Genomic DNA, 21,837 nt, shown 5'->3' on the forward strand with positions numbered 1-21,837 from the left:
ATGTCATCTGATCCGACACGCTTCCTGGTTGTGCTGGGAGGAGACTGTCAGAGTGGCAGCTCTGTGTCTGTCAGAGGATCTTTGTCCCAGTGAGCAGAATGGCCGGCAGCGCGTGGAGGTCAATGGTGAGAAACTGAGTGAAATGAACGAGTGCACGTGGTGAACGACAGTGAGACGCGTGTGGACGGACGCGTGAGTGGGAGCTGTGAGATGTTTCCACTGTGAACATGTGTTTTTATCTCAGACTCCTGAATTCACAGCTGTTAGCATTTAGCAGCTAAGCAGCTAGCAGCTTAGCTGTGTCCTTCAGTCGGTGCGGGTCGAACCTCCGAGGGACTTTCCTCCTTCTCACCGGGACTCTCCACTTTATCCGCATGTCGGTGTTTGGTCGTCCCGGAGCCTCCCGCTGTCACCGGGGAGCCTGTCTCCGGTGAACCGGGAGCCTGTCTCCGGTGAACCGGGAGGCTCCCGGTGCCGCTCAGGCTGCGGGGACGGACTGAGACACCTGCACCAAACCGCGTTTAGAAAATAATGAATTTAAGACTATTCTAAATTTTAGACAAGATCCACAGCTCCGAGAAACAAAGTCCGAGCTTCACAGCTGAGCTCGGGTCCACGTGCTGTGTTCGGCGCACACACGATGTCTGTCACAGACTTGGTTATAATAGTAAACTGCTCATTGATGGAAACAGATTGTGTCGCATTCACTGATTCAGTGATCCCAACACACAGAACCACGAAGAGATGTTTGCTTCATTAACTCCGTTAACAAACTGTTTCCACCAGTAAATAAAGTTAAGAACATTCAAATGAACGAGGTGTTAAAACCATTGACTGTTTTTAACAAGGTTAAAAGTGAGGGAGGGAGAGATCGAGTGAGTGAGTGAGATTATTGGGCCTGTGTGTGTTGAAGTGACCTTCGTGTTGTGTCCTCTAGCTGTCCCAGGTGGTGGGGGGTGCGGTGAGGAGACCCGCTCTGTCCTCAGCTTCCTTTTCCAGAGGGGTGAGTATTTCAGGGTCAGCCCTATACAGACACACACACACACACACACACACACACACTCTCTCTCTCTCTCTCTCTCTCTCTCTCTCTCTCTCTCACACACACATGCTGAGTGAAGTCCCTGTGAAACCCGACTACACTGAACTCCTCATCTGTGTGTGTGGGTGTGTGTTTTGCAATGTCGTTACTTGAGTACTCAGCCTAACGTCCATCTTTATTTACAATCCATGGTTTTAGTTGAAACTGTTCATTCGGACGTCAGGATGAGCAGCTGACCAAAGATCTGTCTCTGTCTCTGTCCGTCCCTCTGTCTCTCTCTCTCTCCCTGCTCAGATGCAGACGGTCACTCTGATTCCGGGTGACGGGATTGGACCAGAGATCTCCGCGGCTGTGATGAAGATCTTTGAGGCAGCTAAAGTGAGTGAATCGGAGTGCGATGGACGAGAGACGTTTCTCTTCTTTTGTCCCGATGTGCGAGAATCAGCTGATGTGTGTTTTTGTTCAGGCTCCGATCAGTTGGGAGGAGCGCAACGTGACGGCAATTAAAGGACCGGGCGGGAGGTGGATGATTCCTCCTGATGCTAAAGAGTCGATGGACAAGAGCAAGATCGGACTAAAGGGTCAGTGGACGCCGCGTGTTTGACCTTCAGGGCTTTTGTTTTTAGTTCAATCCTCATCAGTTGAAACTGTTTGTCCTGCAGGACCCCTGAAGACGCCCATCGCTGCAGGTCACCCCTCCATGAACCTGCTGCTCAGGAAGACCTTTGACCTCTACGCCAACGTGCGCCCCTGCGTCTCCATCGAGGGCTACAAGACTCCGTACACCGATGTCAACCTGGTCACCATCAGAGAAAACACTGAGGGCGAGTACAGCGGCATTGAACACGTGGTGAGTGGCCCAGACGTCATATGACAAGAGGTCAGAGTTAAACAAGATGTTAAGGGTCAGTTCACCCAAATTAAACATCATGTTGTTATTTACAGTTCAAACTGTTCAAGAGGAAACTGTCAATAAAGGTTCTCAGAAAATCGTGTGAATATCGGGTGATATGATCAGGATCATATCAGTGGAAGTTTTTTGGCCGATTGATAAATCAGTCGGGCTCTAAAGCAGATCCTGGATCCAAACCCTCGTCCTCGTGGATAAATGACGCTGTGATCAGGTGTGAATCTGTAGTGATGACGGTGTGCCTGCCCTCCTCACCTGTGTCCCTGTAGGTGACTCGCTGCTGCAGATGGCGCTCTGCTCATGTTCGTCCTCAGGGTAAGAAGGAGGAAGCAGCTCAGCTATATACGCTTCCTGAACCTCACGTGTTGACCCCGCCCACTCCTGATGTGCATCAGTTCTCACTGTCAGCTCACATCTGGATTTAATCCACTTTAGAGACTAGACTGTCAGTGGAGCTTAACATAAAGACTGGAAGCAGGGGGAAACTCTTAGCCTAGCTTAGCACAAAGGCTGGAAACAGGTAGAAACTGTTAGCTTAGCTTAAGCGAGCTAACTGGGTGCAGATCAGCTGACAGTCGACTCGTTCCTCACATTGATCCGTGATGAACCTCATTTTCCTTCTGTTTGGTTTTTGTGATTTCCCCCCCCCCCCTCTTCACTCATCACTTCTGTCACATCACCCACCTTCATCGAAATGTTCTGCTCGCTCTGTGGCCACTTTCCTCTGACATCACGTTTGGAGGGGGGGGGGGGCTGTCATCTTCTACGTTGAACTGCACGTTCCACAGGAACACCGCCTCTAAGCGTGATGTCAGAGGAAAATGTATTTATGTAATGTCCTATTAAAATCCACAGTGTTCATCTCTATAACTTATTTAAATCTACAGTCAAATGTATTTAACCATTTAAAACATAAACACAAACTTATTATTCAGCTGTGAATCCAAAGGTTCAAGCTGCTTAAATCATTTAATGGACATTAATACGAGGAAATTAGTTTCCTTTCAATCAGCTGTAAGAGTTCTGAAGACCTGTGGTTCAGTGAAGTGTCCACACAGTGAGCGTCACGTCCACATCGCTCTGAAAACGCTGTGGACGTGTTGGAAGCGGGACGTCTGGTGCGTGTTGATCTGAGCACGTCCTGTCTCTTTGCTGTTGCAGATCGTGGACGGCGTGGTTCAGAGCATCAAACTGATCACTGAGAACGCCAGCAGACGCATCGCTGAGTACGCCTTCGAATACGCCAGGAACAACCAGAGGAGCAGCGTGACGGCCGTCCACAAGGCCAACATCATGTGAGTCCCTCTGAGTCAGATCCAGCAGCCAATCACGCGTTCCAGCAGAATGAGATGATGATGGAAATGACTGACATATAGTGTATTAATTATATTCTAGGGGTCAAAGGACACAGGGAAGGGGACAGTAGACACAGGACAGGAGGCGGGACAGGGGACAGAGGACGGGAGACTTGGGACAAGACAAAAGACGTATGCGTCAGAAGATGCAGGACAGAAGACAGTCAGTAATGATCCTAACTGCTGAGAATTAAGACTCAGACAGTTTGTGTCCATAAAGCTGCTTTCAGACCAGCACTGGACTCCGCAGTTCAAAATCACGTGATCTGATCACGTCTGAAAACGTCTTCAGAGACAAACAGCAGCTGATCGTCTTAGACCTTTTAAATCCAACATGTGTCAGTGATTAGATTCAGACGTGCAAAAGAACAGAGACGACATCATGTGCCTGTGCTGCGTTCACTGTCCTCACTGAGGCAGCTTCAGTGCACGGGAGGCTGAAGACAGCTTCAGTTCTGAGTCTCATCGTGTCTGTGTTAGTAACAGTCTCTCTCTCTCTCTCTCTCGCTCTCTCTCTCTCTCTCTCTCGCTCTCTCTCTCTCTCTCTCTCTCTCTCTCTCTCTCTCTCTCTCTCTCTCTCTCTCTCTCGCTCTCAGGCGGATGTCAGATGGTCTGTTTCTCAGGAAGTGTCGTGAGGTTGCAGAGACGTTCAAAGACATCAAGTTCACTGAGATGTACCTGGACACAGTTTGTCTCAATGTAAGTTCACATGCTTGGTAGACGTGGGGAAATCAATTATTTCTTGTGTTCTGTCTCTGCACCGATGCAGAGACAGAACACAATCGATTCATGTTTTCCTCTACGTTCATTGTTTTAGTGATGGACCTGAACAGAACTGACGTATGTGTTTGTTGATTCAGAGTTTATGAGAAATGTATTCAAACACGGGCGCACGTAGGTCATCTGCTACACACAACACGAGACGCGTGCAGCCAGGATCCATGATCCAACAGCATCTATTAATAACTGAGTACATTTGATTAACAGTGAGCGACAGAGACGAGCAGACACACACACACACACACACACACACACACACACACACACACACACACACACACACACACACACACACACACACACACACACACACAGAAGAGAAGTTCTTCCTGCAGATTATCACACAACATAGTTTTTTAGAACTTCCTTGTTGCAGAAAAAAGCGACGCCCTGTTTATCCAGGAACATAAATATGAATTCAGCAGGTTTTTAATAAAGATCAGCTCAAAGTGTGAGTGACTAGAAAACAGAAGAGGAGCAGAATCTGTTGTTGACCAGCAGAGTAAACGTACATCCTCTGTGATGAAATTTAAATGGTTCAGGATCAGTGTCCATTGTCTCTGAGTTGATGTCCTGACGTCCTCGTCTTTCAGATGGTTCAGGATCCGACCCAGTTTGACGTCCTGGTGATGCCGAACCTGTACGGAGACATTCTGAGGTGAGTCTTTACTGGTTGGATGAGACTGAGAAGTGTCAGAGGATGTGAGTGGAGGACGTTAACGTGGAGGAGATGTCTGTGTTTCAGTGACCTGTGTGCCGGTCTGATCGGAGGACTGGGGGTCACGCCCAGCGGGAACATTGGCGCTAACGGAGTCGCCATATTTGAATCGGTGTGTTTCTCTTTGATAAAGTTTAATGGAACAAACTCATGAGACTGGAGACGATTGATGATGTAATGGCTCAAACCCACAGAAATGATCTCATGTTTAAGAGCAGGAAACAGATGAGACGGCCGGTGGTGCATTAGAGCCAAGATCTGTATCTGAGCGCGTTTGTGTTGGTCCTTCAGGTCCACGGCACCGCCCCTGACATCGCCGGTTTGGACATGGCGAACCCCACCGCCCTGCTGCTCAGCGCCGTCATGATGCTGCGTCACATGGGTCTCCACTCCTACGGCAACAAGATCCAGACGGCCTGCTTCGACACCATCAGAGACAAGAAGGTGAGAGTCTGTGGTTAACTGGATTTACTGCAGCTCACTTACCTGCTTACTCATCTCAGGAATCTCATTTGTTCCAAACAGAAAGTTGTGAATCTGAGAGAATCTGATGATTCGTTCTCAGTGAGCTCAGGTTGTGCTGAGTCAGATGAGTTGTCGTTAACCAATGATCATGCGATTGACGTGTAGATCACATGACACATGTTTCTGTTTCTACTGTGTGAGGATCATCAGGCCTGTCACCCGTCCTGTAGTCAGTCTACCACAGTGTTGTTACTATGGAAACACTCACGATGATGATGACGACCTGACTGATGAAGGCTCTCTGTTTCTCAGGTTCTCACTAAAGACCTCGGAGGAAACTCAAAGTGTTCCGAGTTTACGTCAGAGATCTGTCGACGCGTTCAGGATCTGGAGTAAGGCTGCTGTCGGAGCCCGAGTCTCCACCCACCAGAACCAGCTCCATCACAGGCCCCGCCCCTTGTTCCCCCTGCTCCCCCTGCTGGCGATTGGCGGTTTCACCTGTTTGTACCTGTGATGATAATGTGGAGGGGGCGGGGCTTCTGCAGGAAGCTGTGTGAGTCACATGATGAAACATTCTCAGAAACACGCACAAGTTTGACTTGACCAACTCTGAAATAAGTAATTCCTGTAATAATCATGAATAATAATATTGATATCTTTAGTCTGCCTCTGTCGTCCTGACACTCTGGATATTTACTATTTTTTTAACGCTGCTGCAGTTTGACTTATTTATTGTTTCTACTTCCTGTTACCGTGGAGCTGCTCTGTTCAGGTTCACTCAGAAATATGAGCTTTATATATAAAAGATGTTTCATATCAACAAACATGAAGCGTCGCTGCTTTAACGTCTTCACTCTTCAATAAAAAGGGCTTTTCAAACATTGAAGCTGATGAAGGGGATGTTTGTCATCTTGTTGGGGGGGCGGGGTCTGAATGTACATAATTAGGGCCCGAGCACCGACCTATTGCTCTTCGTTTGAAAATTCTGTCACATGATCAGAGTCCCGACCTGAACAGATCTGTCAGTCTGTATGTAGGGATAGTGATAGCGTCACCTACTGGCAACAGGAAGTAAGCCTCTTACAACTTTAATTTGATTTACATTAAATTTTCACCGTGTGGTCTGCACTTGATGGCGTGGAACGTTATGTGTGATTAGTGGGCGTGGTTCGGTGTTGCATGATGGACATAGGAAGGGAAGCGTTTATCCTTAAACGCACACAATACAAAGTAGTATCGCCGAGTGCCCAGCAAATTTATTGAATGCCCAAAGAGACACCATTTAATGGTTTCACGCATAAGGTATAATAATCCCAACATTGTAAAGTGGTTTGCTCTATTTTCTCGAGGAATAGAAGCCTGAACACTGTAAAAGTGATTAACCCAGAAAATATTAGTTGCAAATGACTCCTTTGAAGGTGCATTAGGCCGATCTATTAGCCATGTCTGCAGTGACGACTTCTTCCTTACATGTATGATTTTATATATATATATATATATATATATATATATATATATATATATATATATATATATATATATATATATATATATATATATATATATATATATATGTTAAAAGCTATTACACAGCCAAAATCAGAGGTGTGTCATTCATCTTAATTGGCATTGATCTTGCCTTTGATCATAATTTTTCTAGTGAATGGCATGCACTGCCGAACTTCAAATTAAAAAGTTTGCAGCTTATTACTGTAAGAACAGTACAAGTCATTAAATCACTATAATCAATCACTATATGACATAGTCCATTTAATGATCATGTTAAGAATAATATAAATCACCAGAAGAAAAACAGCTGGGACCGAGCAATCTTCCCCTGGTGGCGGAGAGACAACCTGCTACTGTAAGAGAAAAGGCACCACGCCATTGGTACAGTCAGTCGGACAGCCGCTTGAGGCACGTGACGACTATTAGAGTCGTTTGAGGAGTAGTAAGGCACAGTTGTAAACGTGTAGAGCAACAAAGTCAGTGTTTGTAGAAAAATGTGAAAAAAACATCACATTAAAACACGCCAGAAAAAGTCTAACGATCTAAAAAGAGGTTGTGCAATTGAAAAGGGAAGTAGAGCTTTTGAGGGAAAGAAATAACGAGTTAATAGAGGAGGTCCACGTACTCAGAGAAAGCAAAGAAGAGATAAAGGAAAAGATTCGTGTCATTTTCATGAAATGAACTTGTGTCTGATTTCGCTTACGAGGGCCCGAGCACCGACAGTTCGAAGGCCCTGTGGCTGTTCGTTTGTGAAAAGGACGTTTTTTTTTAACTCCACTGTGCTTTGTCAGGGCAGCACCAAAATGTTCCCCTATGATATGATGTGACCTTTGACCTTTAACCTTTACTCAGGTTCTTCAGTGTCTGGTTCTTCTATGATTCTCTGTGTGTTTGGATTCATCTGAGTTTCGTGTGATTTATCAACGTTTAAAAGACGTTAAGTTTTTCCATTAGATTCGGGTTTATAACACGCACACACACACACACGCTCACTCACAGGCACACGCGCACACCGAGAATCAACGTCACAGCACCACGCCCCCTGCCTGCGCCAAGCTGCGAGATGACAGACCGGAAACGGTGGACTCACATACGAAATAAAAGCCCGTGTTTCAGTCACACTGGATTTTCTCATCAGTGGCTCAATACAGGAAGTTACCGACACAAAATAACATCCACAGCATAATAAACTAAATGTGATATAATATATTTCCGTATTTTATGATAAAGTTAATGTTAAACATTAATATATTTTTTAAATAGCATCAGATGAAATTATTGATGAATCAAACATGATTTAAATGATATAATTACAAATTATAGCAGTTGATCGTCACATGTGATACATGTAATGTTAATATGAAGTGATGATGAAGATTAAATGAGTTAATATAACAGATACAGAGTACAGAGCTTTATTTTGAGAGGTCGCGTTCCGGATGTGTAGTGGGTGTATTCCAGTCAGCTTGAAGCGGAACCGTTTCCTGCTCCTGGGTCCGTGTCAGTGGAGACCAGCCCGGAACCAGAGACCAGCCCGGAACCAGAGTCCAGCCGAGCCGGGGGTCGAGCAGAGGCCCGGACACCGTGAGGAGGCTCCGTTACCGGAAACACCGGGACAACTCGGGAGGATGGCGAAGACGTACGACTATCTGTTCAAACTGCTGCTGATCGGGGACAGCGGCGTCGGTAAAACCTGCCTCCTGTTCCGGTTCAGCGAGGACGCGTTTAACACCACGTTCATCTCCACTATCGGTGAGTGAGTGAGTGTGTGTGTGTCTGTGTGTGTGTCTGTGTGAGTGTGAGTCAGTGTGAGTCTGTGTGTGTGTGTGAGTGTGTGTGTGTCTGTGTGAGTGTGTCTGTGTGTCTGTGTCACACTGATCACTGTGACACCAACATCTGTCCTGACTGATCAGCTGATCGATGAACAGTCACTCACACTGTAAATAAAGATGGAGTCAGCTCCCACAGGTGAAGCCAAAACATCTGGATCGCCCCCCCCCTGGTGTCTGGCTGCAGGCCCCGCCTCCTCCATGTTAGCAGATGGGACATGGACCAAAATAACAAAATCAAAGTAGACGTGTTTGTCAAAGATGGTTTCTGTCAGTTCAGGTAGTTTTTTATCTCACTGATTTTGTTCAAGTGTCAATCATGCTGAGACGTCATGATTGACAGCTGAGACTGACTCCTGGTTGGTTGAGAGCGTGTATGGGCGGGATCCTGATACACTCCACAATCACTACTGTACTCTGACCCCAATGTTCTTTATATACAGTCACTGATGGACTTCATGTCCTCTTCGGGGTTAAATGTTCTTAATATGTTAAAAGCTGTCACAGGTCCTCAGACTGATCAATGTACAGGTACACACACACACAGAGACACACACACACACACACACAGACACACACACAGTGCTTCCTGTGTGTAGCTCCTCTGTCTCTGGTGGAAACAGGAAGTGAGATCGTCTTCGTCTCTCAACACTGTCACTGTGCCGCCCTGTGTGTGTGAGGGGCTGAGTTCCTATCTCAGTGAGGACCGTTTCTGTGAGGAGTGAAGGTTCAGACCTGGTTCAGGTTCAGACCTGGTTCAGGTTCAGTTTAGTGGTCGGCCATGTTGGTCCGTCAGGATCCTGACTCCACAGCTGCAGGGTCACCTGTCACACCTGTGTCGGAGTGGGCGGAGTCTTCTGCTCTGTCAGACCTGCAGTTATTCGTCCGCCTGCTTCACCACAGTGACATCACAGCGACATCATGTCACATTTCTCCCAGTTCAGCTGCTGGTCTGTATGAAAGTTAAATGAGCTCCCACTTCCTCTGCTGCTGTGGACAGAGGACGCTCTGTCAGCAGGAGGCGGGGTCAGCTGACCTGTGTGTGTGTGTGTGTGTGTGTGTGTGTGTGTGTGTGTTCCAGTTTCACTGATGCAGTTGATGTTAGCATATTAGCATTTAGCCTAAACTGATGCTGCTTTATCCACAACTCAGATATCCCGACTTGAAACTTCCGAGTTCCGACTTCCAAGCGTTCCAATGCACGGTGATGACGTCAAACGCGAACAAACATGTCTGACCGTGAGAAGCTGATGTTTATTTGCCTCGTGACCAGAGCCGCCTCCGTTCATACAGAAACAAAGAGGAGGGAAACGACTCATGAGGCAACAGACGCTATTATACATTTGATTTTACTTTTATAGTCCGACAGAGGGTCAACGAGCCTCAGCTACAGCATCTACGTCTCCATGAGCGCCGCCATTGTTGTGCGATGTCAGACAACTGCTTCTCCGTGAAGTCGGGGTAGATGAATTGTCCCTGAGTTCCCAAAACACACATGCTAGCATCCAAAGCTTAAGTGTTAATTTACCTTAAGCACATTTTCACCTCTTCACCTGTATAACACAACAGATTGAAAATTGTTTGTAATAAAACTCGTGAAGTGAACGCAGCAGTGAAGTGGTGACTTCCTGTGGAGCTGTGAGGTCATTTCCTCTGTGGCGGCTTGATTCCTCCTGTGGGTGGAGACATGGGCGCCGTGACCTGGGAGCTGCTGTCAGCCGCCGCCCTCTCAGACAGGAAACCTGAGCTGCTTCACCATGACATCACGTTTCCTGTCAGGAAGTCTCTCCTCAGCGCTGAAGCTGTCAGAGCGATGACGTCTCAGGGACTTATCGACTGTCGGGACTTCAACTCGCCGCCGCCGCCGCCGCCGCGTAGATCCTGAACTGTTACTGATACATCTGCAGTAATCTGATACATCATCTGTGCCTCTACTCAGAACATTGATGATTAACAGAGACAGTAACTGATTAATTAATTTAAAGTAAAAATGATCATTAGTTTTAATAAAGAACAAATAAAATCTGCTTTTCTTCAATCAATTTAAAGCTCGATAATTAAATAATAATAATAAACAGTTGTGACGTCACTTTGTCTCATATTGAACAGAAGAAATGAAACATTACAACAACTGAGACGTGAACAAGAGGAGACGTTAGAATCATGATGATGTTGGACCTGATGAGGTCGTCTGACGGAGGAGAAGATAGAGGGAGGAGTGAGGGAGCAGTGAGGGAGGAGTGAAGGAGGAGTGAGGGAGGAGTGAGGGAGGTGTGAGGGAGCAGTGAGGGAGGAGTGAAGGAGGAGTGAGGGAGGAGTGAGGGAGGAGTGAGGGAGCAGTGAAGGAGGTGTGAGGGAGGAGTGAGGGAGCAGTGAGGGAGGAGTGAGGGAGCAGTGAGGGAGGAGTGAAGGAGGAGTGAGGGAGGAGTGAGGGAGGAGTGAGGGAGCAGTGAAGGAGGTGTGAGGGAGGAGTGAGGGAGCAGTGAGGGAGGAGTGAGGGAGCAGTGAGGGAGGAGTGAAGGAGGTGTGAGGGAGGTGTGAGGGAGCAGTGAGGGAGGAGTGAGGGAGGAGTGAAGGAGGAGTGAGGGAGCAGTGAAGGAGGTGTGAGGGAGGAGTGAGGGAGGAGTGAGGGAGCAGTGAGGGAGGAGTGAGGGAGCAGTGAGGGAGGAGTGAAGGAGGTGTGAGGGAGGAGTGAGGGAGCAGTGAGGGAGGAGTGAGGGAGGAGTGAAGGAGGTGTGAGGGAGGAGTGAGGGAGGAGTGAAGGAGGTGTGAGGGAGGTGTGAGGGAGCAGTGAGGGAGGAGTGAGGGAGGAGTGAAGGAGGTGTGAGGGAGGTGTGAGGGAGCAGTGAGGGAGGAGTGAGGGAGGAGTGAAGGAGGAGTGAGGGAGCAGTGAAGGAGGTGTGAGGGAGCAGTGAGGGAGGAGTGAGGGAGGAGTGAGGGAGCAGTGAGGGAGGAGTGAAGGAGGAGTGAGGGAGGAGTGAGGGAGGAGTGAAGGAGGTGTGAGGGAGGAGTGAAGGAGGTGTGAGGGAGGAGTGAGGGAGCAGTGAGGGAGGAGTGAAGGAGGTGTGAGGGAGGAGTGAGGGAGCAGTGAGGGAGGAGTGAGGGAGCAGTGAGGGAGGAGTGAAGGAGGTGTGAGGGAGCAGTGAGGGAGGAGTGAGGGAGGTGTGAGGGAGGAGTGAAGGAGGTGTGAGGGAGGAGTGAGGGAGCAGTGAGGGAGGTGTGAGGGAGCAGTGAGGGAGGAGTGATGGAGCAGTGAAGGAGGTGTGAGGGAGGAGTGAGGGAGCAGTGAGGGAGGAGTGATGGAGCAGTGAAGGAGGTGTGAGGGAGGAGTGAGGGAGCAGTGAGGGAGGAGTGAAGGAGGTGTGAGGGAGGAGTGAGGGAGCAGTGAGGGAGGAGTGAGGGAGCAGTGAGGGAGGAGTGAAGGAGGTGTGAGGGAGGAGTGAGGGAGCAGTGAGGGAGCAGTGAAGGAGGTGTGAGGGAGGAGTGAGGGAGCAGTGAGGGAGGTGTGAGGGAGGAGTGAAGGAGCAGTGAGGGAGCATTGAGGGAGGAGTGAGGGAGCAGTGAGGGAGGTGTGAGGGAGGAGTGAAGGAGCAGTGAGGGAGCAGTGAAGGAGGAGTGAGGGAGCAGTGAGGGAGCAGTGAAGGAGGAGTGAAGGAGCAGTGAGGGAGCATTGAGGGAGGAGTGAGGGAGCAGTGAGGGAGCAGTGAGGGAGTAGTGAAGGAGGAGTGAAGGAGCAGTGAGGGAGCAGTGAAGGAGGAGTGAAGGAGCAGTGAGGGAGTAGTGAAGGAGGAGTGAGGGAGGAAACTGAGCTTTTCTCTTCGCAGCAGGAAGTCATTTGTTAAAAATATTTTGACTTCCTGTTTCTCCTGCAGAGACACGCCCACTCAGCTGACAGATGTAACTTGCAGAGCTACAAAACAAACGCACCTCAGTCCTCCAGCAGGGCGGAGTTTTGTGACTTCCTGCTGAAGTCTCATCTGCAGACTGACTCTGTACACTGGGGGCGCTACTGAGCTGAAACTGTTGGTTGATTGATCATCATGTGACCTGACACTCGTTTCTGTCTCTTTCAGGAATTGATTTTAAAATCAGGACGATAGATTTTGACGGAAAGAAAATCAAACTTCAGATATGGTGAGTGTGGCACACACACACACACACACACACACACACACACACACACACACACACACACACACACACACACACACCAACCTAATTCTGACCCTAATACCAAAATGTCCTCACAACGATGGTTTTGCTATAGAACTATAGAAACACAAGCGCACACACACACACTGATGCTGATTGGTTGAACTGACCACAGTCTACTTCCTGTTTCCTCAGGGACACGGCGGGTCAGGAGAGGTTCAGGACCATCACAACAGCCTATTACAGAGGAGCCATGGTAAGACACGCCCCTTCCTCAGCACCTCATATATACACATTCTACTGAGATATATATATACTGTATGTGTATATATATATATATACACATAACTGAGACGTTATGTTTGAAGGTTTTACTTCTCCACCAGAACCAGATGTCTCAGAGATGATGAGTCTGATGAGTATGAATCTGATGAATCTGATGAGTTCGATGAGTCTGATGAGTTTGAGTCTGATGAATCTGATGAGTCTGATGAATCTGATGAGTCTGAATCTGATGAGTCTGATGAGTTTAAATCGATGAGTCTAAATCTGATGAGTCTGATGAGTTTGAATCTGATGAGTCTGATGAGTCTGATGAACCTGAATCTGATGAGTCTGATGAGTTTGAATCTGAGTCTGATGAGTCTGATGAATCTGATGAGTCTGAATCTGATGAGTCTGATGAGTTTAAATCGATGAGTCTGAATCTGATGAGTCTGATGAACCTGAATCTGATGAGTTTGATGAGTCTGATGAGTCTGATGAGTTTGAGTCTGATGAGTCTGATGAACCTGAATCTGATGAGTTTGATGAGTCTGATGAACCTGAATCTGATGAGTTTGATGAGTCTGATGAGTTTGAATCTGAGTCTGATTAGTCTGATTAGTCTGATGAGTCTGAGTCTGAGGAGTCTGATGAGTTTAAATCGATGAGTCTGAATCTGATGAGTTTGAATCTGATGAATCTGATGAGTCTGATGAGTCTGAATCTGATGACTCTGATGAGTTTGATGAGTCTGATGAGTTTGAATCTGATGAATCTGATGAATCTGATGAGTCTGAATCTGATGAGTCTGATGAGTTTGATGACTTTAACCACAGTTTAAGTCACATCTGAACAATCTGTGATGATCTTCAGACAAACTGAAGCTGATTGGTTCAGTTTCTATAAACATGAGACAAACACTTCCTGTTCTGATGTCACTTCCTGTCCGCTGTGTTTCAGGGCATCATGCTGGTGTATGACATCACCAACGAGAAATCCTTCGACAACATCAGGAACTGGATCCGGAACATTGAGGAGGTGAGGGGGGGCGGGGCCAGTTCAGTGAGCCAATGGGAAGAGTCCGTTTTAAAACGTGAGGAGGAAGTGACATCATTTCATCGCTTGGGATCATTTATATATTTTTAACGTAGTTTTTCTGGAGGTCGAAGCCACCGAGTCTCATAGAAAACATGATCTACATGATGTATAATATTACATTTATTATATGTAACTTAATCTTATATTTATTATATTTAATGTCATATATTTATCATATTTATATTTCGTCCGTTTAAAAAGTTAAAAAATCTGTAGACAGTTAATCTCAGGGTCGATTCCAGCTCCTCCTGCTGCTGTGCCCTTGAGCAAACCCCCCAGCTTCACGTGTCTCTCTGCTCCTCTGTGTTTACTCTGCAGCACGCGTCCTCCGACGTGGAGCGAATGGTTCTGGGAAACAAATGTGACATGAACGACAAGAGACAAGTGTCCAAAGAACGAGGAGAGAAGGTGGATTTAAACTGATGTTAAGAGAAATAACAGAAACTGGCTGATTCATCGTCAACAAGTTAAACGGTTTAATAAGAAAATATCAAACGTGACTTTTTCTCTTGTTCAGTTGGCGATAGATTACGGAATCAAGTTTTTAGAAACCAGCGCAAAGTCCAGCATCAACGTGGAGGAGGTGAGTTCTGATCTTCATTCATCAGTCACATGTTTAATATACGATTTACTATATGTCCACACACACACACACACACACACACACACACACACACACACACACACACACACACACACACACACACACACACACACACACACAGCAGATTCACATCCGTTCACACAACTGCATCAAACTGATGTTTTTATGTCTTCAGGGCTTTTTCACACTCGCCAGAGACATCATGATGAGACTGAACAGAAAGATGGTGAGTCCATTAAAGAACAATGTCTTCATCTTCATCTTCATCGTCATCTTCAGACAGGAAGTCACATGTTTCTGTTCACCTGAGGATTTAATTCTGGACGTGACAAACAATAATTTGACCTTTGTCCCGTTTACCTGACAAACTGATGTGACTGAATTTAAAACTTACTCAACTGTGAAACTTTCATGGCGTCACATTTTATGACAGTTTTATGATTTATGGTATTTTTGTGATATATGAAGTGATGAAGAATAATGAGTCTAAACAAACTGCTCACACTCCTTCTTCTTCCTATAGAACGACAATAACCCACCAGGTGGCGCTGGTCCAGTGAAGATCACAGAGTCTCGCTCGAAAAAGAGTTTCTTCAGGTGTTCACTGCTGTAGATGGAGCCTTCGTCCTCCTCCTCCTCTTCCTCCTCCTCCTCCTCCTCCTCCTCCTCCTCCTCCTCCTCCTCCCCCTGCAGCAGGAGGAACATCAGAACTGTGGAAACATGAGGAACCAAACAGGCTCCTCCTCCTCGTCGCTCTCTCTCTGAAGAAGAGTTTGTAAAGAAAGAGAACCCAAGTGACGATGAGGAGGAGGATGAAGATGCAGAGCTTTGTTTGAAGTTTTCATGTTTTAATATTATTTTCTTTCATAGTTTAAAAGTTTCAGCACTGAATTTATTTTTCAAAGATCGAAGCCTTAAAGGATCAGAAAATCATTTTATAGATTTTATTCATATATAAACTTAGAATTATATTTATAATTTTGATTAAATTATGAAAAAGTATGATCATTTATTTTTAAAGTCTTTGGGTTGAAGTTCCATCAGTTTTTATGTTTCACTGTTGAAACGAGTTCACGGCAGGAAAAATAAAATTTAGAAATTTAGAAGTAGATCATTCAAAATGACTTTTGGAAAATAGAGAATCTAAACTAAAAAGTTACAAAGGTTAAAAAAATTTCAATTGAGTCAAACATATTTATTTATAATTTCAAATTTGAAACACTTACATTTTATTTCCATTTATTTATTATCGATCATATTTCATCTCGGATTCAATTTTTCATCCATTTTACTTTAGTTAAATAATCCTGGTCATTAACGATTTCTTTAATATGTCTTAACTGAATTATTTCAATGACAAAACTAAATTTATAAAATAAGAGTTATGCTAATATACATATTAATAGTTAGATATTTTTTATTCATATATAATGAACAGACTGAAGAGAAAACAGTGAAGAATTAATAATGAAAAGAAACGAGGACTGACAGTACTGAAGAAGATGAAGGAATCAAATGTCAAACGATGTCATGACGATGATGATGATGATGATGACGTTATTAATTAATCATATATTCGTCTCCGCCATTTAACCCTTGATGGCCGGGGATGAAGGTTGAGCTGGAGCCAATCACAGCTGTTATTGGGCGAGAGGCGGGGTTTGACCTGGTCTCCAGCGAATCACAGGACAAACATACAGAAACAAAGTTATTGATTAACTGATTATAATAAAACATTGGAATGATTAATCTTCATCATCAACCTGTTTTATTTTACTGTCGTCATGTGACTGAAGGAATTTAAATCATAAGGTGTTGAACTGTGTGACGTGTTTACAGACTCACTGCAGCAGTATTATTATTATTATTCATCAACTATCAACCAGTTCTATTATTAATCAGTTATTATATTATCAATCATCTTGTCTTTATTAACTCGCGTCCTGCTGCTCTTTGTATTTTTTAATGATGTTTCTATCAAACTCATTTTCATTCAAGGTCACATCAATCAAGCTGACCAATATTATTAAAAAATCTATCAACCTGATTATTATTTTAAAAAACACTTAATATTTATGTCTTTCATTAAAAATTCACCAGTATTTTGTTTTTCTAATACATTAGTCTAATCTTCACCTCCTGACTTCAATAACCATCGTTTATGTCGTTCATGTTTTTATAAGAAACAAAACAAAGTATATTTTATTTTTTTAACTTTTATTTTGTTCTTCAGTGTTTTTTCTGTGAAATGAGAGAAAGTTCAAAATGAAGACTTTTATCATAAAGTCTAGAAACTGTTTGATCAGCTGATCGATAAGAATCTGCTTCATTTCAGCTTTTTCTCTTTTTACTGATTATTTTCTGTTTCATTATAAAACTTTGTTTTTTAATTTGTTTAAATGTTTTTATTTTCACTTGGTAACTATTCTATGCAAAAATGTCTTATAATGATAAAAAGTGTTGATGTTTATATTATTGAAGAAAATTGTCACTTTTATTTTCACATTAAAATCTGAGTCTGATAAAGTCTCAGATTTTTACACAGAAAACTTTTACTTCAAATAATTTTTTGCTTCAGTTTCATTCAAATCTAAAAATTGAGAATCAACAGAAAATCTGAAAATGGAAAATGTATTGATCCGTGCAGATTCTTTCCTGAGACATGAATTCATCCAGGAGCTGAATGTTTACACGTTAGAATGTTTTCTTTTTATTGATCCTGATTTTTTGTGTAAAAATCTGTAGATTTACGTGTTTTTCTTGGAGTGAAAAGTTTTCCGGAAGCTTTAATTGTGAAAAGAAATCACTGTGGACGTTTGCGCTCATCATCGCTGTGGTGACCTTTGACCTCCACTTCCTGTTTGTGATGTCACTGCAACTGATTGTACAAAAAATGAAATAAAAGACTTTTTCTATCAACTTCACAATCTGTCAATTAATCTCTGACCTTCCTGCTCGCACCTGTTTCCACTGTGACCCACTAGGTGGCGCTGCAGATCCACAGCCAAAGCATCTTTCAAACACGGTGACGAGCTGCTTTACAAGTTCAAAAAGAAAAACTGAGGCTAATAACAAAACTTGACTTTCTCTGATCTTCACTTTGAATCAGAGGAAGGTGTCCTGTGGCTCCGCCTCCTCGCTCCTGTCTGGACCAATCAGGAGAAGGAGAGCGACCTTCAGTGAATAATAATAATAATCCTGCACTAGGTGCACAGTGTAACTTTCACCAGCAGGTGGAGCTGTTGTATCAGTCTCTCTCGCGTCAGATCCTAGTGACGTCACTCAGCGCTCACAGGAAGTGGGTGTTTCTGCTGCTCCGGGATGGGCGGGGCCACATCCCACAGAACCAGAACCTTCAGCTGTTTGCTTCGTTAACGGATCTGATTATTGATCATGTGACATCAAACTGAAGCTATAAATAAGTATAAGAATATTTAAAACCTTTTTATCACTTGAAATAAAATTTAGGACCAAACTCCCTTTTCTTCTTCTACGTTTTCATGATGAAATTAAATCACATCCAGTGTGAATTTAAGACATTTTAATACTTTTTAAGGAGCCCCCCCCCCCGTGAGTCGGTCACTGAACACACACACATGACGAACGTGAGATGACAACAACGTGTCATCGGTTTATTCAAGTAAGAAAAGTGACAGCAGATGCTCAGCTGTGGTTTATTTACACACATGTACAGAGTCCAGCTGATCCTGGATCAGTTCACGCACACACACGCACACACACACACACACACACACACACACACACACACACACACACACACACACGCACCCTCACTCAGGCCCTGGATCAGCTCACAAACTGAAAATCTTACGTCGTATTTACAGAACAAACGACCGAAGCTTCAAACATAAATAAAACATTCAAACTTTATCAGTGACGGTCAAACTGCAGCAGGAAGAACACAAACCTGCAGGAGACACACAAACACACACACAAACACACACACAGATTAATCACATGATCAATTCATAAACTTTATACTTTATATTGTGATTCATTTCTGTTCCATGTGGCTGTTATGAATAAAGTTGGGTTTATGTCAGTAGACTGGTCTCAGGTTTAACTCCAGATTGAAGTGATGAACAGTGATGATGTCAGACAGGAAGTACACAGACTTACAGGTGAGTGCTGCGGCTGAGCGGCATCACACGGTGGTGGAGGGGCCCATCACAGCGGCAGTTTTCTGAATACGAACATAAACAGTTAACGTCTGAACCCAGAGTTTCCATCACGTCATAGTGTGTGTGTGTGTGTGTGTGTGCACTCACTGATGAAATGTACTGGCTGCTCAGGTGCTGCTTGTTGGAGGAAGAGGAGGGCTGGCCAGGGAGGCTCAGCTCCTCGGGCAGCGCCTCCTGGAGGTGGGAGGAGACGCAGCCGCTGTCGGAGCCTGTGGATCCGGAGAGGCAGCGAGACGACGAGCCTGAACTCTCTGTGGCTGAGAGAGAGAGAGACACACAATCTGTGAGGAGTGATACCTCCTGTTAGAAACACTATCTCTGAACAACATGGCCGACACACTGTACGTACTCATGGAGGGCTGACTGCTCGTCTCGTGCTCCTGCTCGTCTTCCTCGATACAGGAAGTGATGAAGGAGCCGTCAGCAGCATGGGAGGGGGGCACGTTTTGGCTGAGGGGGCAGGAGGCGTGTAAAGGAAACGTGTGACATCGATAAAGTTTGAATTCAAACTAAACATCAGGTGTGTGTCGCACCTGAACATGTGCAGGTTGAGCGGCCCCAGCAGACTGGAGGACGAAGGCCCCGAGGTCGAGGGGTCGGAGGTCACCACTCCTCGCTTAAAAGGGTTAGAGTGGTCGAAGACGGAGACGGCGATGGACGCCCTCGTCCTGGCACCTGAACACACGTCAATATGTTTACTGATCAGTGATCAGCTTCTACTGATCATTACAATATTTAACAACTGTATCAACGACTGATGGATCCTCTCAAACTTAAAATAAAACTTGTTGCTCGGGTTCTCCAGTGAATCAGACGTCACACGTTGGATTCCTCATATTTACGTCTGTCTGGTAAAACATGAAGCTTTATAGAAACTGTCGTGGACATTGAGTTGTGTGTGTGTGTGTGTGTGTGTGTGTGTGTGTGTGTGTGTGTGTGTGTGTGTGTGTGTGTGTGTGTCGTTACCTCGGCTCTTCATGATGTAGTGAACAGCTCGGTCACTGATGGCGGCGTCGCTCGGCTTTATGTCCAGAAACGGTTTGTTACCAACTCCCATCGACACCATCTCCTTCAGACGCATCTCTGCACACACACAGACACACAGACACACACACAGACACACACAGATCACCATCACAGTCCTCACATGATGACATCACAGAGCACGATGAACGCCCCTCTCTCTGTACCTTTGTTCTTGTTGGCCTGCGTCCACAGGATTCGGGCGATGTCCCCGGTCCAGGCGTGTTTGACGTCAGGCGTCGCAGCCTGAAGGATGAACTTCTGATTCTTGGACGTCCTCCTCCTGAACCAGATCTCAAACCGAAGCCCGCTGTCCCCCGTCGACTCGGTCAGACCCACGTCTGCGGTCTGAAGGACAAACAGGTGTTTTCAGCTCAGACTGTCATCAGAGACCACGTCGTAGCGACTCGCTCCGTGCTGGTTACCTTGAAGGAGTGTTTGTAGATGAACACGTCCAGACCTCCCTCCATCTTCTTGGGTTTACTGAAGAGAACCAACTCATCGAACAGGAAGATGTGGCGCTGACATTTCCTCCTGCCGCTCCAGATGGTGAACTCGTCCTGACGGACCAGCTGACCCTGCTCCTTCAGGTTCACCTGCAATGATGCTCAGTCAGAGTTTCAAAATAAAAGCAGCTGAAGTGACTGTGACCAGCTCCAGTTTGTGATTTACAGACGGTTTTCACTGGATCACGTGACACTGAAGGAAACTTAAAACATCAAGATTCTACATGAAGTTCTGCAGAGTCTGATTTCTAATTATCATCATCTCTGATGTCATCATCAGGAAGTGATGTCACACTGAGTCAGGTGTTCAGGTCGGACTCTGACCAGAGACCTTTGACCTCTGACCTTTACTTACGTCACATTCTCGGATGGCGTCCATTGCCAGCAGGTCGTTGCCGTGGCGAAGCTGAAACTTGACCATGTTGGTGGCGTCCTGCAGGGCGACAAGCTCCGCCTCCTGAGCCACGCCCACCTCCTTGATGAGGTCGGTGAGCAGCAGAGCGTATTTACTCATCCTCTGAATGGGCTTCAACAGGTAGGACGACAGGTCCATCTTATCGCCCAGCTCCACCTGTTTCCTCTGGGCGGAAGAGAAAAGGTCAGAGGTCAGTCAGAGGGAGTCATCCAACGCCAGAGGTCAAAGGTCATGGTGTGAGTTCTCACCCTGAAGAAGGAGTTTCCGTGGTTGGACAGCAGAGTGTCAGACTTAGGTTTGTTTTTACTGTAAAGAGCGTAGAGACCGAACTGTTCCTGCTGTGAACGACAACAACATATGGATGAGCTGAGAGACACACACACACACACACACACACACACACACACACACACACACACACACACACACACACACACACACACACACACACACACACACATACACACACACACACACACACACACACCTGTTTGATCAGATGCAGCTTCTCTGTGTTGTTACACATTAATCATTCTAATAATCCATAAGGAGAATGTGTCGGCGTGCTGAGCGACCTACGTGTCGGAGGAAGCAGTGAGGGACTCTGAGCGGATGTTTCCAGCAGGACTCCAGCTCTCGGAGGAAGAACTGACTGTGAAAGTCCAGAAGTTTCTCCAGGTTCCCGAAGACGACGGATCGTTTCCCCCTCAGGTCCTGAGGAAGGTCGACGCGGTCCATCTCAGGGAAGTAGTGATGGATGATGTATTGCAGCGAGCGCACGTACTCCTGCTCCGTGGTGATCATTTCCTCCACGATGTGACGCAGCTTACTGCACGGACACCAGAGGAACAATACGTCAAACACACTTTATTTCTCCTGCTGCACATTGTCATGGAAAATGTATTATTATTTGATCTTATTATTATTTATTCGGTAAGTTCACTGACTAAATTCTTGTCGTCAGT

At 45.6% G+C, this 21,837-nt stretch overlaps 3 protein-coding genes across 6 annotated transcripts in view; 2 read left to right on the forward strand and 1 right to left on the reverse strand.

The window, feature by feature from the left end:
- Positions 1–21,837, forward strand: part of LOC117752089 (isocitrate dehydrogenase [NAD] subunit alpha, mitochondrial) — a 24,154-nt gene continuing 2,317 nt past the window's right edge. The window contains exons 1-11 of one of the 3 annotated variants that reach the window (XM_034569257.1): positions 1–125; positions 938–1,003; positions 1,337–1,420; positions 1,509–1,623; positions 1,705–1,892; positions 3,114–3,247; positions 3,904–4,006; positions 4,681–4,745; positions 4,833–4,917; positions 5,097–5,249; positions 5,583–6,156. In XM_034569257.1, the coding sequence (XP_034425148.1) occupies positions 99–125; positions 938–1,003; positions 1,337–1,420; positions 1,509–1,623; positions 1,705–1,892; positions 3,114–3,247; positions 3,904–4,006; positions 4,681–4,745; positions 4,833–4,917; positions 5,097–5,249; positions 5,583–5,666 (1,104 nt within the window). In that variant the 5' untranslated portion in view covers positions 1–98 and the 3' untranslated portion in view covers positions 5,667–6,156. Of the gene's footprint in view, positions 126–937; positions 1,004–1,336; positions 1,421–1,508; positions 1,624–1,704; positions 1,893–3,110; positions 3,248–3,903; positions 4,007–4,680; positions 4,746–4,832; positions 4,918–5,096; positions 5,250–5,582; positions 6,157–21,837 lie in introns of those variants that run through there. The other 2 variants (XR_004611987.1, XM_034569263.1) reach the window with 2 other exon arrangements.
- On the forward strand, positions 8,223–15,844 carry rab8b (RAB8B, member RAS oncogene family). Of its 2 annotated transcripts, XM_034569594.1 has the most exons (9): positions 8,223–8,531; positions 12,682–12,742; positions 12,956–13,016; positions 13,985–14,062; positions 14,441–14,530; positions 14,640–14,705; positions 14,902–14,952; positions 15,250–15,362; positions 15,399–15,844. In XM_034569594.1, exons 1-8 carry the CDS (start codon positions 8,408–8,410, stop codon positions 15,337–15,339), a joined length of 621 nt encoding a protein of 206 aa, XP_034425485.1. In that variant the 5' UTR covers positions 8,223–8,407; the 3' UTR covers positions 15,340–15,362; positions 15,399–15,844. The 2 variants fall into 2 exon arrangements, with proteins under 2 accessions (XP_034425485.1, XP_034425476.1); XM_034569585.1 differs by lacking the exon at positions 15,399–15,844 and having other exon boundaries at positions 8,224–8,531; positions 15,250–15,392.
- Positions 18,328–21,837, reverse strand: part of plekhg4 (pleckstrin homology domain containing, family G (with RhoGef domain) member 4) — a 14,533-nt gene continuing 11,023 nt past the window's right edge. Inside the window, exons 12-22 of the mRNA XM_034615171.1 lie at positions 21,452–21,701; positions 21,121–21,210; positions 20,813–21,037; positions 20,377–20,547; positions 20,119–20,299; positions 19,895–20,011; positions 19,462–19,603; positions 19,278–19,378; positions 19,016–19,185; positions 18,867–18,930; positions 18,328–18,654 (exon numbers count right to left, since the gene is read on the reverse strand). Of these exons, the coding sequence (XP_034471062.1) occupies positions 18,892–18,930; positions 19,016–19,185; positions 19,278–19,378; positions 19,462–19,603; positions 19,895–20,011; positions 20,119–20,299; positions 20,377–20,547; positions 20,813–21,037; positions 21,121–21,210; positions 21,452–21,701 (1,486 nt within the window). The 3' untranslated portion in view covers positions 18,328–18,654; positions 18,867–18,891. The remainder of the gene's footprint in view (positions 18,655–18,866; positions 18,931–19,015; positions 19,186–19,277; positions 19,379–19,461; positions 19,604–19,894; positions 20,012–20,118; positions 20,300–20,376; positions 20,548–20,812; positions 21,038–21,120; positions 21,211–21,451; positions 21,702–21,837) is intronic.

This window comes from Hippoglossus hippoglossus, chromosome 3, assembly GCF_009819705.1.
Source record: "Hippoglossus hippoglossus isolate fHipHip1 chromosome 3, fHipHip1.pri, whole genome shotgun sequence".
Taxonomy (NCBI): domain Eukaryota; kingdom Metazoa; phylum Chordata; class Actinopteri; order Pleuronectiformes; family Pleuronectidae; genus Hippoglossus; species Hippoglossus hippoglossus.